The 15,127-nt window shown below is 47.0% G+C and overlaps 2 protein-coding genes across 2 annotated transcripts; one reads left to right on the forward strand and one right to left on the reverse strand.

Annotated features, from left to right (window-relative positions):
• Positions 1-863: 863 nt before the first annotated feature.
• LOC127304210 (uncharacterized) lies at positions 864-1,955 on the forward strand. The gene has a single exon (XM_071821100.1). The coding sequence runs from the start codon at positions 864-866 to the stop codon at positions 1,953-1,955; it is 1,092 nt and encodes a 363-aa protein (XP_071677201.1).
• Positions 1,956-4,829: 2,874 nt separating this feature from the next.
• LOC127304211 (uncharacterized mitochondrial protein AtMg00810-like) lies at positions 4,830-13,711 on the reverse strand. Its single transcript, XM_051334910.1, has 3 exons — positions 13,178-13,711; positions 13,028-13,114; positions 4,830-4,928 (listed from the first exon to the last, which is right to left on the reverse strand). The coding sequence occupies exons 1-3, from the start codon at positions 13,709-13,711 to the stop codon at positions 4,830-4,832; spliced, it is 720 nt and encodes a 239-aa protein (XP_051190870.1).
• Between the last annotated feature and the right edge of the window lie 1,416 nt (positions 13,712-15,127).

Below are 15,127 nucleotides of genomic sequence, written 5' to 3' on the forward strand. Positions count from 1 at the left end.
ATCTAAGGGCATCTCCAACGGGGCGACCCAAACCGCGCCCGCGCGCCCGGATGGGTCGAGCCGGACAAAAACGCGGCCCAGCGCGCGGACCCATCCCTAAAACGGATGGCCGCGGCGTCCGGGATGACCCAAACCCGGCAAAAATCTGGGACGAGTTTGCGTGACCGCGGACGCCGAATGTTGGCCGCTCGCGTCCTCCCCTTGTCCGTCCTTGGCCCGCCTGTCTGTCTCCCAAAACACAAACCCCTCGCACACATCTCCCGCCGCTCCGCCGCCAGCCAAGGACCGGCGATTTGTGAGGGGCGTCGACGCTGACCACCGTCGTCGAGACGCCGGCAAGCGGGACAGAAGCATAGGTCGCGGCCCCGCGCTGCTTTCGCCGCTTCGTAGCAGAGTCGGAGGACGCCGTCGCCGTCCCCGACGCTGTTGTCCTCTCACCGTCGCGAGACCTCCCGCCCAGCTGCGCCGTTGCCGCCGGAGGTGAGCTCTCGTGCACCGTGTTTCCAGACCGCAAGTCGGCCGGGACGGCCATTGCCTGCAGGTCCCTACGGACGCATTGGATGGTCTCCGCCTGCGAGGTGTTCGATGAAATGGATGATCTAAAATTTGTCCATTTTCATCTGTAGATCATGGTGGACAGCGACGACGACTACTTCTTCAAGAACTTCATCGACACGTCGTCCGACGAGGACTCCGACGACGAATTTTTCACGGATGCTGTGCTGATCATCCACGAGCACATTGTCTCGCAGATCCCCGTGCACCGGGGGTCCTTGCCAGGGCGCGCGGCCGCCTTGGACCGCAAAAGAGAACGCGGCCACGACCAGCTCTTCACCGACTACTTCCAACCCAAGGCATTGTTCATGCCGGCCCTGTTTCACCGGCGTTTTCGGATGTCCAGGCCGTTGTTCCGCCGGATAATGGACGGCGTCAAGCTCTACGACGACTACTTCTGCGCGAAAGTGGATGCAATTGGCAAGGTAGGCCTCTCTTCGTACCAGAAATGCACGGCAGCGATTAGGATGCTCGCATATGGCGTTGCCGGTGATTTCGTAGATGAGTACACGCGCATGAGTGAGTCTACCGGCTTGGAAGCGATGTACAGGTTCTGCAGAGCAGTGATCGGTTCGTTCGGAGAACAGTACCTCCGGCAACCTACTGCAGAGGACACAGCTCGTCTGTTGTCAATCAACGCTGCCAGAGGGTTTCCTGGGATGCTTGGCAGCATAGACTGCATGCACTGGGAGTGGAAGAACTGCCCCTTTGGTTGGCAGGGTGCATACAGCGGTCATTCTGAGGGGTGCACAGTCATTCTTGAAGCTGTTGCTTCACATGATACATGGATTTGGCACTCATTCTTCGGAATGGCTGGCTCGCACAATGACATCAATGTGCTGCAGCGCTCTCCGGTGTTTGATAGGCTGGCGTACGGTCAGTCCCCTGATGTGGATTTTGAGATCAATGGCCAACACTACACCAAGGGGTACTACCTTGCTGATGGTATCTATCCACCTTGGGCTACACTCGTGAAGACAATCCGAAAACCCAACTCAGAGCAGGAGGCAAGGTTTGCCAAAGAGCAAGAGACAGCCCGGAAAGATGTCGAGCGGGCATTTGGCATCCTCCAAGCTCGTTGGGCTATCGTCAGACACCCTGCCAGAGCCTGGGATGTGCAAACTCTGTGGGAGGTGATGACCGCTTGTGTAATCATGCATAACATGATTGTTGAGGTGGAGCGGGATGATTCACTCTTTGATAATGACTGGGAGGGCCAGGGAGAGTTGGTTACTCCTGAAGGTGGTCCGGCATCATTCCCGGACATTCTTCATGCACACCATGAAATTCGAGATCTAGCTGTACACAACCAGCTGCGGGCTGATTTGATCGAGCACATGTGGCAGCATGTAGGCAACAATGCTGCAAACAACAATGATGATGGAAATCCCGAAGACTAAAGCATTTGTAACGTTTCTGCATTTTATTTGAATAATACTTTATCATTGATTACGTGGACAATGTACCGTGTAATAAATTTTGAGCATTTAAACCATTTTCTATAATTTATTTGACGTTTATAGTCAATTTACAAGAAAAACATACAATACGGGGGTGCGACCCATTTCTGCAGCGTTGGGCGCACCGCGCGACCCAAACGGACGCGCGGACGCGAGGCTCCGTCCGCGTGTCCGCTCGGCCACTCAAACGGCTCAAAACGGACCGCCCAACACGTTTGTTTGGGTCGCGCGGTTGGAGCTGCCCTAATCGCCCCAGTCGAGTTCCGAACTTCGGACCATCGGATTCCTTGCTGGAGTCGGAGACGGATGGTATCTCGGGGCGGCGCTTACTGCCCATCGACTCTATATATATTATCAGAGGCGGCAGGGGTGCGCCCGTGTCCGAGGCGAGGTAATTTATTGGCCTAATTCATTCGCTCTCGCGAGATCGTTTCCGGGGGAAAGGTCTCTCCTTTTTGATTCCGGCGCCGGCGGAGTGTGGACGGAGGGTCGGCCCACAGGGGAAGAGGATGGGGGCGCCGGTATCCGGTGGCAAGCGCAAGACCTACGGCGATGCCGACGCGTTCCCTCGCAAGCGCCGGGCGCCGGACTGGACGTCGCTCCACCCCGACATCACCAACCTCATCGCCGAGCGGCTGCTCGCCGAGGACGTCACGGAGTACATGCGGTTCCGCTCCGTGTGCTCGCACTGGCGCGCGTCGACGGCTACCCCGCGGAACGCCACGCTGGCCGACCGCCGCTTCCACCCGCGCGGCTGGGTCGCGCTCTGCGACGGCAACGGCGTCCGCCCGGCCGAGGACGCCGCGATCACCTTCTTCCACACCGCCACAAGCAGGGTCTGCCGGCTCAGCCTGCCGGTTCTCCGGGGGCACCGGATCGTCGGCATCACGGACGGCCTCCTAATCCTGCTCGACACCCGCTCCGCTGTCGTCCGCGTGGTCCACCCCTTCACCGGCGTCGTCGTCGAACTGCCCCAACTCGCCACATTCGTTCACTTCGTGTTCAGCAAGCAGAAATCAGTCACCATGGACTCTATCGTCTGGATGAACGCCACCGTGTGCGTCGCCAGCCCCAGCTCCATTGCCGTCGTGATCTGGTTCCCCAACATGCCGGTCGTGATCTGCGCGCAGCCCGGCAGCAAGGGCTGGAAGATCATCCACACTCGTATCCAGTTCTCCAACACGTTGCCGTTCAATGGTGGGCTCTACGGCGTGACGCGAGCTGGGAGGCGACTGGTGCGGGTGTATCCGCATGATGATCCACTTGCCAATCCGGTGGTTGCCCAAGTACCAAAGGAGCTTGGTCACTCTAAGCGATGCATCTACTTCCTTGTGGAGTCCATGGGAGCAATGCTTGTCGTCGTCCTGCACAGAGCTGCCGGGCACATTGACGACTCGCTAACCTGCACACTCTTCAGGGTTGATCTCCCCCGCCAGGAGCTCACACGGGTAACCAGCCTTGGCGACCGGGCCCTGTTCGTCAGCCGCGACCGGTGCTTGTCCGTCTCGTCCAGGGATCTCCCTGGTATTGGCGGCAACTCTATCTACCTCGCCATGCCTGCTGAGCACCCCGTCAGAGTGTACTCACTTGACGATGGCTCGTTGGAGAGCACAGTGACGGTACACCAGTCACAAGACATTACGAAGGGTGTGCTCCCAACCTCTGTGCGGCCCTTCACCCTCGCTGATCATCTGGCCACCTACTGCCGGTACCGTGAGTGGACAAGAGGGCTCATGTTGCACGAGTACTGCTATTTGTACCCTACTTGGAGCGAGCTGTGTCAGAGGATTGCTGCACAGGATTCTGAAGTTTCCATTCCGAGGCTGAGAGGAACAGAGAGTGAGCTGAAGAAAAAAGAACTACCTAATCTTTTCAGATATGCTAGGACACAATCTGAAGCAGTGGGAGCTGTGCTTACAGCATAGAGAATCCTCCGCGATGGCTGGTGTCATCCCTTTCAAGAATAAGAACAATGTTGCTGAAACAACAAGGGGTGTACGTGTGGCATTAGTCAAGCAATCTGCTAAAGGTGTGATGCAACAAGGGGTGTATGAAATGGTAAGACTGATCCCTGATGATCGGGTTTCTCATGTAAACAGGGGATGTAACAGAGTAGCTCATAGTCTAGGTCAGTTTGCTAAGGGTTGGTGTAGATGCTGCGGTTTCTTCAGCTCCAGTCACCACCTGTCATTACATAGCTGCTCGCTGCTGATTGTAAAGACATTGTTCCTATTTAATAAACCCCCTGTCCCATGTCCAAAGAGAAAAAAATTGATATATCCATGTATTTGGATATGGTGGACATGGGATTATGATTTCATGTTAGTTGCTGTTACTGTTCTATAACTTGTGTTCTGAATGTTGTTCTCTTCTGAATATGATCTATTAGCTAACCGAGTGTCGCAAATGTAGAAGGTCTCATATTCTGACTAGTTTCTTGGTCGTTCGTCTTTAAACAATGGTACTATGTATCAGTGCCTGGTTGGTCTACTTTTATTTTTGTCTTGAGTTAATTGAAACAATAGGTTGTGATTAGGAGTTCATGAGAGTGTATTCAGAGTTTATGTTGAAGGTTGTCCTTGTTTGTAAATAGGTAGGTTTTTTTTTTAGACGGAAGGCTCGAGTAGAGCCCGGCTTTAAATTAATAAAGCCCCAACGGCAGCGTACAACACGAACAAACACAGCAAAGTACCAACAGACACACATCCATACAACCGACGAAAAGCTAACACAACATAAGATATCTATGGCAAACAAGTGCCCCAACACCCCCTAAGCCACCACCGGAGATACACGACCATGGAAGGAGGGCTGCTACTCGCTGTCCCTGATGGTCGAGTGGAGGGCGCGGATCCAGCCAATCGTCCACTCCACTGTCCCGCGGTCCTTCCTCCTAGCCACTGGCTTCCACACCTGCAGATACATAAACATTTTGTATAAATCATCAGCAGGTTGGCGAGGGAACACCCCGTCAATCGTAAACTTGTTCCCAAGGTTCCACAACATCCAAAGCAAAGCGGTAAACGCCATCCATAGAACATGTTTGGACTGCCCCTCTTGTACACGAAGGATTCTAAAGATGTCCACAAAACAAGAGGGGTTCCACAATCAAAGTAGGTGATTGCATTTTTTTTGCTACGCATTTTTCATATATCAATCATTAAAAATTATGTTAATAAATGTTGCTCTTTTCCAGGCCATGAACAATATAGAAATGGAACCTGTGGATGTTCCAAAAGAAGCCACCATCGTAGGCTCCAAGGTGATGTTGTTGAAACGCACATAGACTCACATGCTTATACACGACCTAAGAGATGCATACAAGGACAATCAATTCAAAATATGATAAACAAAAGAAAGCGAACATAATTGTTACCCAAAAAGGTACTTAGTTTTGCTCGGATTATTTTCTCTTTTTGCGGGATTGTTTGTACTACCTAACTAATCATGCATCTATCTCGTGGCAGACTATGTCCGTACCTCAGCAGATTTTGCTGATATTGAATCAATCATGTATGCATGTGGAATTCTTTTGCTACTATTTGATCAATCGTGTTGCACATTTTTTCTTTCACATGAAATATTCATGCTATGATAGGTATTGTTATGCATGATGGTTAGTAGTTGAGGAAGAAATTTGTTTACACTTGCTCAAGCACCATGAAAATGTGGCAGAAGATAAATATCCCTTGCATTGTACACTAATATCTAAGGAGCATCAAGGAGTAAATATTAAAGGTAAGTAAAATTTAGTCTCCCATTTATTTTATTTTCAAACGATGTTAAATTTATCGGTTATTGAAATATACTTTAAACAAAGTGTATTCTTATGGGGTTTAGATTCTTGTGGTTGAAAAAAATATGAACAGTAGCAACCCATATGCATTGAACTAAGTAAATACTTTTGTAATTACATGCATGAGGTGGGTGTTTCCATCACCGTTCATTTTGCCCTGGTTTTTAAAATATTTAAAAATTATATTTATGTTTTTAAAAATATATAATTCATTACATGAGCACATATACATGTCATGAGTACTCGTGTGAAATTTTAGTAGAAATTGTGTTGTCTTTTGAGGTGGAAAAGAAATAAATTTGTGGTTGTATGTATAGGTTTGAAAACTCACATTTTAGTGAGAAATTTATCTTTTTCGTATAATTTAAAATACAATATATATTTCCTTGAAACATATACCATACCTTAGAAATTGGTATATGCAGGTGCATATTTAGTTTAAGATTTGTTTGAGTCTAAGAAATATGTTTTTAAAGTTTTTAAAAACCAAGGAGAACTTATGCTTATGTGCCAAAGGCACTTTCTATAGGGCGGCCCTAGCTGGCGCTCACGCGCCAGGTTCTTATTGCGCGATCGGTTTCCGATAGCACAATTAGGAAAAAATCGTGTTTCCCTTTCTGACAGGTAGCTTTCAGACAGTGCATGTCTCCCCTTTTATGTAATTAATGTTAATAATCAATGCATGCAAGTTAGCATGACAATAAGTAGAAGGCATGCATGGGATGGACCACCTTTTCTTCTCTCTCTTCGTGTCACGTGCATTCCTAATTAGCATGGCTAATCACCGCATGCAAATTTAGGGTCACCTGTCGAATATATGTAGCAGAAACCATTGTTTAAAATGATTTATCTTTCAAATGAACGCTTCGATTTAAGATTCATTTTAACCAATAAATCCGTCTCGACGAGATCTTCAAAACTAGCACCAATGTTAATATGTTTCGATCAACTTTTTTTCTGGCTAAAATTTATCAACCCTCTCTATTTGAATAATCAACTCCTCCGTACTTGAGTGATCAACGGTAAATGTATAAAATTATCAACCTGGTGCAGGCTATTAAGGGAAAGTTCTGCATGCATGCATAAATAGACGAATCTGCTGATGTCAGCGGAATCTTTTCCAAATTTGAAAATTCAAAACGTTTTAACTTTCAAACGACAACTTCAAATTAAGATTCGCTTTTACCAATAAATCCATCTCGACGAGATCTTCAAAACTAGCACCCATGTTGATATGTTTCGATAAACTTTTTTTCGGGCTAAAAGTTATCAACCCTCTCTGTTTGAATAATCAACCCCTCCGTACTTAAGTGATCAACGGTGAATGTATAAAATTATCAACCTGGTGCAGTCTATTGAGGAAAAGTTCTGCATGCATGCACAAATAGACGAATCTGCTGATGTCAGCGGAATCTTTTCCAAATTTGAAAATTCAAAACATTTTAACTTTCAAACGACAACTCCAAATTAAGATTCGCTTTCACCAATAAATCCGTCTCGACGAGATCTTCAAAACTAGCACCCATGTTGATATGTTTCGAGAAAATTTTTTTCGGACTAACAGTTATCAACCCTCTATGTTTGAATAATCAACCCCTCCGTACTTGATTGATCAACGGTGAATGTATAAAATTATCAACCCAAAGTTAATTTTATTTTAAACATTTTAGCGAATCTTTTTTAGTTTAGAAGCTATCAAACCCGGTGTCCTATTATTTATCTACAGTAAATATTTTGGCGACTTTTTTTAGTTTACAAGTTATCAACTCGGTGGCCCGTTATTTATCAATGGTAATTGTAAAAAACTACCAACCCTAAAAAGTATTTCATTTAGAATATTTTAGCGATTTTTTTTATTTTACAAGCTATCAACCCGGTGCCTCGTTATTTATCAACGATAAATATAAATAAAAAATAACCCTAAAAATATTTCATTTAGAATATTTTAGCGACTCACTTTTAGCTTAGAAGCTATCAACCCAGTCACCCGCTATTTATCAAATGGTAAATATAAATAAATATCAACCCTAAAAATTTAATTTAATTTAAAATATGTAGCAACTCTTTTTTGTTTACAAGTTATCAACCCGGTGCCTCGTTATTTATCAACGGTGAATATAAATACCTAGCAACTCTAAAAAGTAATTTTCATTTAGAATATTTTAGCAACTTTTGTTAGCTTACAACTTAAAACAGTACTTAATTTGTGTACCAAGTGGTAGTTCATTTGAGTTGCAAGTGGATCTTCCCACCCGTTATTTTCCCCCTTAAAAACCCTTGGTCCGAAAAAGAGAATTATAAAATTAATCAAAAAAAAACATGAATTACCGTACGAAAATAACAATATAAAGGGACTTGCAAAAAAAGAGAATTGTCAAAAGGGAATTGCAAATAAAGAGAATTGAAAGTATGCGTCGTGCTGAAAAAAAAGAGTGAGATGCTCTGTTCATGCATGCAACAACTTGTGAGAGCTAGCCTCGTTCTGAAAAGTTGGCTCATTAAATGCAAACCCATGAGATACTTTATGCATGCATGCAGTGTGAACGCTTTTTGCTATATGCAACTTGCAAGTGTGAACGTGAGCTGTTAGTGTGAACATAAAGCTACATGTGAACGTAATTAAACACTACGAGACAAGAAAAGGGAATTGATTTCGCGCGCGAGCGCTACCGCGCAAGGAAACAGATCGCTCGAGCGATCGTTTGCCAAGGAGGGAATTCGCTTTCTATATACCTAATAATAAAGGAGCTAAGGTTTCTGCCAAAATTTTCGTCAACGCTTTTATTTGGACCGTTTTGCCCTCCCACCAAATCCCATAATACACACATATGCCATCATACCGGTCAAACGAAATAACAATGCCCACCCTCCTGCAGGCCGGCGGCCAGCCCCACTCTCCCGCAGGCCGCCGCAGCCTCTTTCAGTTTCCACCCGCTGCGCCTCCTTTCCGCTAGAACCGGAACAAGCCACCTCGCCGGCGGGAGCAGCCCCCGACGCCCCCTGCCCCGTCCTCCATCTGACGCTGGATCGGCGCCCCGCCTCCATCTCCCTCCACCATTCCCCACCGGCGAGCTTCCGCGCCCAAGCCCGCTCCAACCTCCTCCACCTCTTCCGATCTATCCACCAGCCGCACGGGCGCCTCCAAGAAGGCCCGGGCTTCCCATCCTACGCACGGGTGCAGATCAGGGGGAGGTCGGCCTGTGCCGCTGACGTTGCAGGGGATGCGGAGAGCGGTGTGGTACGCCCGTGTTCAGCCCTGATTAAATTTGCTGCTTGGTCGTGGCGCTGGCGTCAGAAGAGTAATCGCATGACGAGGCGAGGCGTAGGATTGTGTACACAACGGCAGCGGCGAGGATGACCAGAAGACCTACTGCAGCTATGAGCTGGAAACATAGGGCGGAGATTCGACTACAGATAAAGTGCTGGGTTTCAGCGAATACAGACATTTGGGAGGAGGCTGTTAGACAATATGCGTGTTGTATTACCAGGGGGCGAAAGGCCACAATATATAGTACATGTACAGGTGCAAATATGCAGGAAGCCCCCTAACATATGGGGAAACTACAATATACAGATATATACTCTAACACCCCCCCCCCCCTCCCCCCCGCAAACTCATGGTGGATCCACAACACTGAGTTTGGAGGGTAAAAAGTCATGCTGCGCTCGAGTTTGTGCCTTTGTAAAGAAATCCGCCAACTGCAAATCTGAAGGCACATAATGAACCGCAACAACCTCATCCTGCACCTGAGCACGTGTATAAAAAGCATCAACACCAATATGCTTGGTCAGCTCATGATTGATCGGATCACGTGCAATACTGATAGCACCTGTACTGTCAGACAAAAGTGGAGTGGGTGTCGTAACAGAGACCCCAAAATCTGCAAGCAACCACCGTAACCAGGTCACCTCAGCAATCAACAAAGCCATAGCCCGCAGCTCAGCCTCAACACTCGAACGAGAAACCGCTACCTGTTTCTCCGTCTTCCAAGCAACAAGCGAACCACCAAGAAACACACAGTAAGCAGAAAGTGAACGACGATCCGTAGGATCACTCGCCCACGTAGCATCCGAGTAGCACTGGAGTTGGAGAGAGCTAGAACGAGGAAAGAAAAGGCGACGAGTGATCGTGCCACGAAGGTAACGAAGAACACGGAGGAGATGACTGTAGTGAACAGTGGTAGGAGCTGAGACAAACTGACTCAGAATATGAACATGATAAGAAATATCAGGACGAGTGACAGCAAGATAAACAAGACTCCCAACAAGATGACGATAACGTGTGGGATCAGGAAGAGGATCACCATCAGTAGGACGAAGCTTAACATTAAGCTCCATAGGAGTATCAACCGTGCGCTCATCCCCAAGAGCAGCACGAGCAAGAAGATCCTGAATGTACTTCTCCTGAGAGATAGAAAAGCCATCAGAAGTGGAGGAAACCTCAATCCCAAGAAAATAGCGAAGAGGACCAAGATCAGTCATGAGAAACTGATCACGAAGACGAGCCTTCACAAAGGCAATATACTCAGGATCATCACCAGTAATGATCATATCATCAACATAGAGAAGGAGAAGGGTGCGTCCACGAGGAGAAGTGTGAACGAAAAGTGCTGGATCATGAAGACTAGGAGAGAAACCAGCAGCAGTCACCACAGAGGCAAAGCGCTCAAACCAGGCACGAGGGGCCTGTTTGAGACCATAGAGAGAACGTCGAAGACGACAAACCATCCCATCGGGAACAGAATACCCAGGAGGAGGCTGCATGTAAACCTCCTCACTCAACTCGCCATTAAGAAAAGCATTCTGAACATCAAGCTGGGAGAGCAGGACCTGAGCGGCAGATCGGGACGGAGATCGATCTCCGATCAAAGACGAGAAGTGGACGGGCGACGGAGAGAACGGCCGGGAAATTTAGAGAATCGATTTCGGTTCTGATACCATGTTAGACAATATGCGTGTTGTATTACCAGGGGGCCAAAGACCACAATATATAGTACATGTACAGGTGCAAATATGCAGGAAGCCCCCTAACATATGGGGAAACTACAATATACAGATATATACTCTAACAGAGGCGGCTAAAGAGTGGCGAGAAGCAGCATCCCAGCAGGAACGCTCTATCAGTAAGGCAGGGCTAGCAGCGACAAGCAGAAATTGCATGGACTAGCTCAGTAAAAGAAATTAGACCTGCCTTTTGTTGAATACTACTATAGAGGAAGCTAAAGCACGAACAAGAACACAGCAATGCTTCTGCACGATTTTTTTAAAATAAATACAGTGTTGCTGCACTGAACTAACCACATGGAGCTGTTTGGTTAATTAACTGAGATAGTTCATTATTCATATTTGCTGTAAGCTGTAAACTCTATAATTAAATATTTGGGCTCTCGTATGACACATAATATGATTTGTAGATTTTTTTTTAAATCTTTGCAAAGTATAGAAATAATGATTCAACAAGTGGTTGCTAGGAGAAAATGGTGAAAACCAAAAATTTGCGTGATTTGATTAGGAATGATGTCTAAATCATGTACGTCTTCATCGGCTCAAACATCTCCGAAATTTGTGGCATATTGTTCCATTTGAAAAGTTTTGAAACCGTTTTTCAGTTTTTTAGTTGATGGGCCAGCTCCGCAATAAAACGTTGCAGGCTTCGTTTATATGGGCCATGAGGCACGGTTCAAAATTTCGCTGATGGGCAGAGTCTCAGAGACCCGGCCTGACGTCCGTAGGACTATATCCCATGCATGCCATTAATCCCACATTGCTTTTTTAGATCGACTCTACCCTGTTTATATACGTTAATGCTCTGGATATCAACAAGCCTCCTAAGAAAAGAGTGACGTACGAAAATTTGTTCCGATTTTTTTTGACCTATCAACACCAACGATCCGTAACTTATTAGTAGAGATTTTAGCGTGCGATCCATAGCGCCTCTCCAGTTGGTTTCCGCCTTGGAGTAAAGGATGCCTTCCTTTTCCAAATCGGCGACATCTTCTTCGGAAAGGGCACATGCCTCCACTTTCCCTTTTCATTCTTCTTCCTGGCTGGGGCGTCTTCTTCTTCACCCTCTTCCGCCCCGATCTCATCGTCCATCTTCTCCGCCTTGTCATCCTCCCCAGGAACTTACGGGTGTGTTTTTATCTCGGTTTCTTTTTGAGTGTCCGAACCACTCGCAAGGTTGGAGGCTCCTAGAAGCTCTTCCGCACTGGGCAGATTTTTTTGTAGCCAAGGGGGGGGGGGGGGGGGGGACCTCGGGCAGATTTTCTAAAGGAGAAGAAGAGGAAGACATATTGACACGTAAGGATGGCAATTTTATCCACGGACTCAGGTATCCACGGATATCTGGCCCAACGGGCACGGGTATGGAGGGCTGATTATGCCCACGGATTTCATGGGGCGGATATACGATAACTCATGGGGCGGGCATGGGTAGAGGTTTTGCCCATGGATATCCAATAGATATCCTGATGAGGACATCCCTACCTCAATACTACCTCCGTCATTACAAGAAGATGATCCTGCTGTGAAGCTCAAGTCCAATGAAGTCAGGATTGGACCAATGACATGAGCTCGTGCGAAGCTACTTAAACAACAGGTGAATTTGTCCTAAACGATACTTTGATTGATGAGAACTTTATACTACCTAAGTGTTATTACTTATGTATGATCAGGTACGAGGAGGGAGCAAGCATCGCACGAGGAGGAGAGAAGCAGCTGGACCAGAAGATGGACGTGAAGCTGGACATGGAGCTGGACGTGAAGACTGTAAGATCAGGTAGATTTAGGTCTACTCGGATGATCCGAGCCCTCCTGGTGTATTGCCTTATATATAAGAGTTACATGAGAGATTACAATGAGGAGAGGGAGAGAATCACAGACTCTATCTTTCGTGTTTAACAAGACACAACTCTATCTTTAACACCCCCCTTAATCACAACTTCCTCAAGTTGAGATTAAATCTAAACTCTTCAAAGTTCCTTACAGGTAGTGGCTTTGTAAAACCATCAGCAACTTGATCCTTGGAAGGAATGAACCGAATCTCCAATTGTTTCTTGAACACTCGTTCTCTGACAAAGTGAAAGTCTATCTCAATGTGCTTGGCTCTAGCATGAAAGACTGGATTTGCTGACAAATATGTTGCTCCTTGGTTATCACACTACAAACACGGTGGTTGCTTCAACTGAACTCCAAGTTCCTTAAGTAATGACTGTACCCAAATGACTTCAGCTGTAGCATTAGCTACTGACTTATACTCTGCTTCAGTACTTGATCTTGAGACAGTATCTTGTTTCTTGGCACTCTAGGAAATAAGGTTTGGTCCAAAAAACACAGCAAAACCACCAGTGGATCTACGATCATCTACACAACCAGCCCAGTCAGCATCAGAGAAGGCACTCAATAATGTTGAGTGCGACTTGAGAAAGGTCAACCCAAAACTCATGGTCTGCTTCACATATCTCAAAATTCGCTTTGCAGCTCTCCAATGGACAGTAGTAGGAGCATGCAAATATTGACAGACTTTGTTGACAGCATAGCAAATATCAGGTCTTGTGAGAGTAAGATACTGCAATGCACCGACCATACTCCTATACCTGGTGCTGTCTTCAGGACCTAGCATATCTCCCTCCCTTGCAGTGATCTTCTCAGAAGACGAGAGAGGGGTAGGCGAGCCAGAACAATGAGTCATGCCAACACGAGCCAAAACATCTTGAGCATACTTGGCCTGATTAAGAACAATGCCATCATGTACTTTGTGAACTTCAAGACCCAAGAAATAATGAAGATCACCCAGATCCTTAAGAGCAAAAGCTTTACCAAGAACCTTCAGCAAGGCATCAGTGGCAGCCGGAGATGAACTGGCCACTATAATATCATCAACATATATAAGCATGAACATGGTAACTTTGTTGTGCCGATAGATGAATAAGGAGGTGTCGGATTTGGAGGCAACAAACCCATATTTGACCAATTGGGAACTCAAACGAGAATACCATGCACGAGGAGCCTATTTCAAGCCATAAAGTGCCTTGTCCAATTTACACACATAATTCTTGTACCTTGGATCTTCATAGCCAGGTGGTTGACGCATGTAAACTTCCTCTTCCAGAACACCATGTAGAAACGCGTTCTTGACATCCAACTGTCGCAAACTCCATCCCCTGGATACTGAAATAGCCAAGACAAGACGTACTGTAGCTATCTTGACCACTGGACTGAATGTATCCTCATAATCAATGCCATATCGCTGTTTGAAGCCTTTGGCAACTAGACGTGCCTTGTATCGGTCAATAGAACCATCTGCTTTGCGCTTCAGTTTATAGATCCAATGACAATCAACAATGTTTTTACCTCGATGTGCCGGAACAAGATGCCAAGTTTTATTTTTGGCAAGAGCATCAATCTCCTCATCCATGGCAGCTTTCCAATTCCCATCTTGCAGAGCTAGAGGCAAACTTGTTGGTTCATCAGCGGTTGCAGACATACCCCAGCGTACGGTACCATCAGTGTACTGTTTCGGTTTGCGAATTCCCTGGGACGCACGGGTAGCCGGAGGTGAGGGAGGCACAGGCTGGGGCACAGAGGGGGCAGATGTAGTAGATCCGGAAGCATCTTCAGCGGAACTGGACGAGGGCGGCACAGAAGATCCTGTGGGCAACGGTGTGTGTGCAGCAGGCGACCGCGTGTGTGCAGGCGAGGGCGCAGAAGATCCTGAAGAGGCAGGGGACCGGCCAGGCGCATGTGCGGCAGCAGGCGCGCCAGGCGAGCGTGCGCGTCGCGCGCGATTGGGCGCGGCGTGATCCGAGGCGGATCTGTTCGATCCCGAGGGGGATCCCGACGATCCCGAGGTGGACGACGGCAGAGAATCCACCTCGTGTCCTGTGCTGCTGTCCTCTTCCTCCATTATTTCATGTGAGCTGTTTAGGCTTATTTGGGCATCATTTTCAGCCAAATTTTGCCCTGCAACTGGCTGAACCGCTGGTGTATCCTGGGAAACAACAAGAGGAGCACTTACAGCCGGGTTTGTAGCAAGACTATTATCAACATGATGATCATGATACTGGTCGTCCCCTGACACAAAATTATGAAGAGATGGATCAAGTAACAAAATTTCTTTGCGAAGCAAGGCTCCAGCATTAGGATGCAGATTTTTGAAGGGAAACACATCTTCATCAAAGACAACATCTCGAGAAATATAGACACGACCAGTAGATACCTCAAGACATTTGACCCCTTTGTGACGAGGACTATAACCCAGAAAGACACATTGTGTAGAGCGAAAGGCAAGCTTGCGTTTATTATAAGGGCGAAGATT

Source organism: Lolium perenne, chromosome 5, assembly GCF_019359855.2.
Source record: "Lolium perenne isolate Kyuss_39 chromosome 5, Kyuss_2.0, whole genome shotgun sequence".
NCBI lineage: Eukaryota > Viridiplantae > Streptophyta > Magnoliopsida > Poales > Poaceae > Lolium > Lolium perenne.

Excerpts from the sequence above, each read along its gene's own strand:
- LOC127304210 (XM_071821100.1), top strand. The coding sequence starts at position 864 with ATGCCGGCCCTGTTTCACCGGCGTTTTCGGATGTCCAGGCCGTTGTTC.
- LOC127304211 (XM_051334910.1), bottom strand. The coding sequence starts at position 13,711 with ATGTTCATGCTTATATATGTTGATGATATTATAGTGGCCAGTTCATCT. Across the intron at positions 13,115-13,177 it reads ATGCTGACTGGGCTGGTTGT|AGTGCCAAGAAACAAGATAC; the intron begins GTAGATGATCGT and ends CTTATTTCCTAG. Across the intron at positions 4,929-13,027 it reads CTACAGCTGAAGTCATTTGG|GTGTGGAAGCCAGTGGCTAG; the intron begins GTACAGTCATTA and ends ATGTATCTGCAG.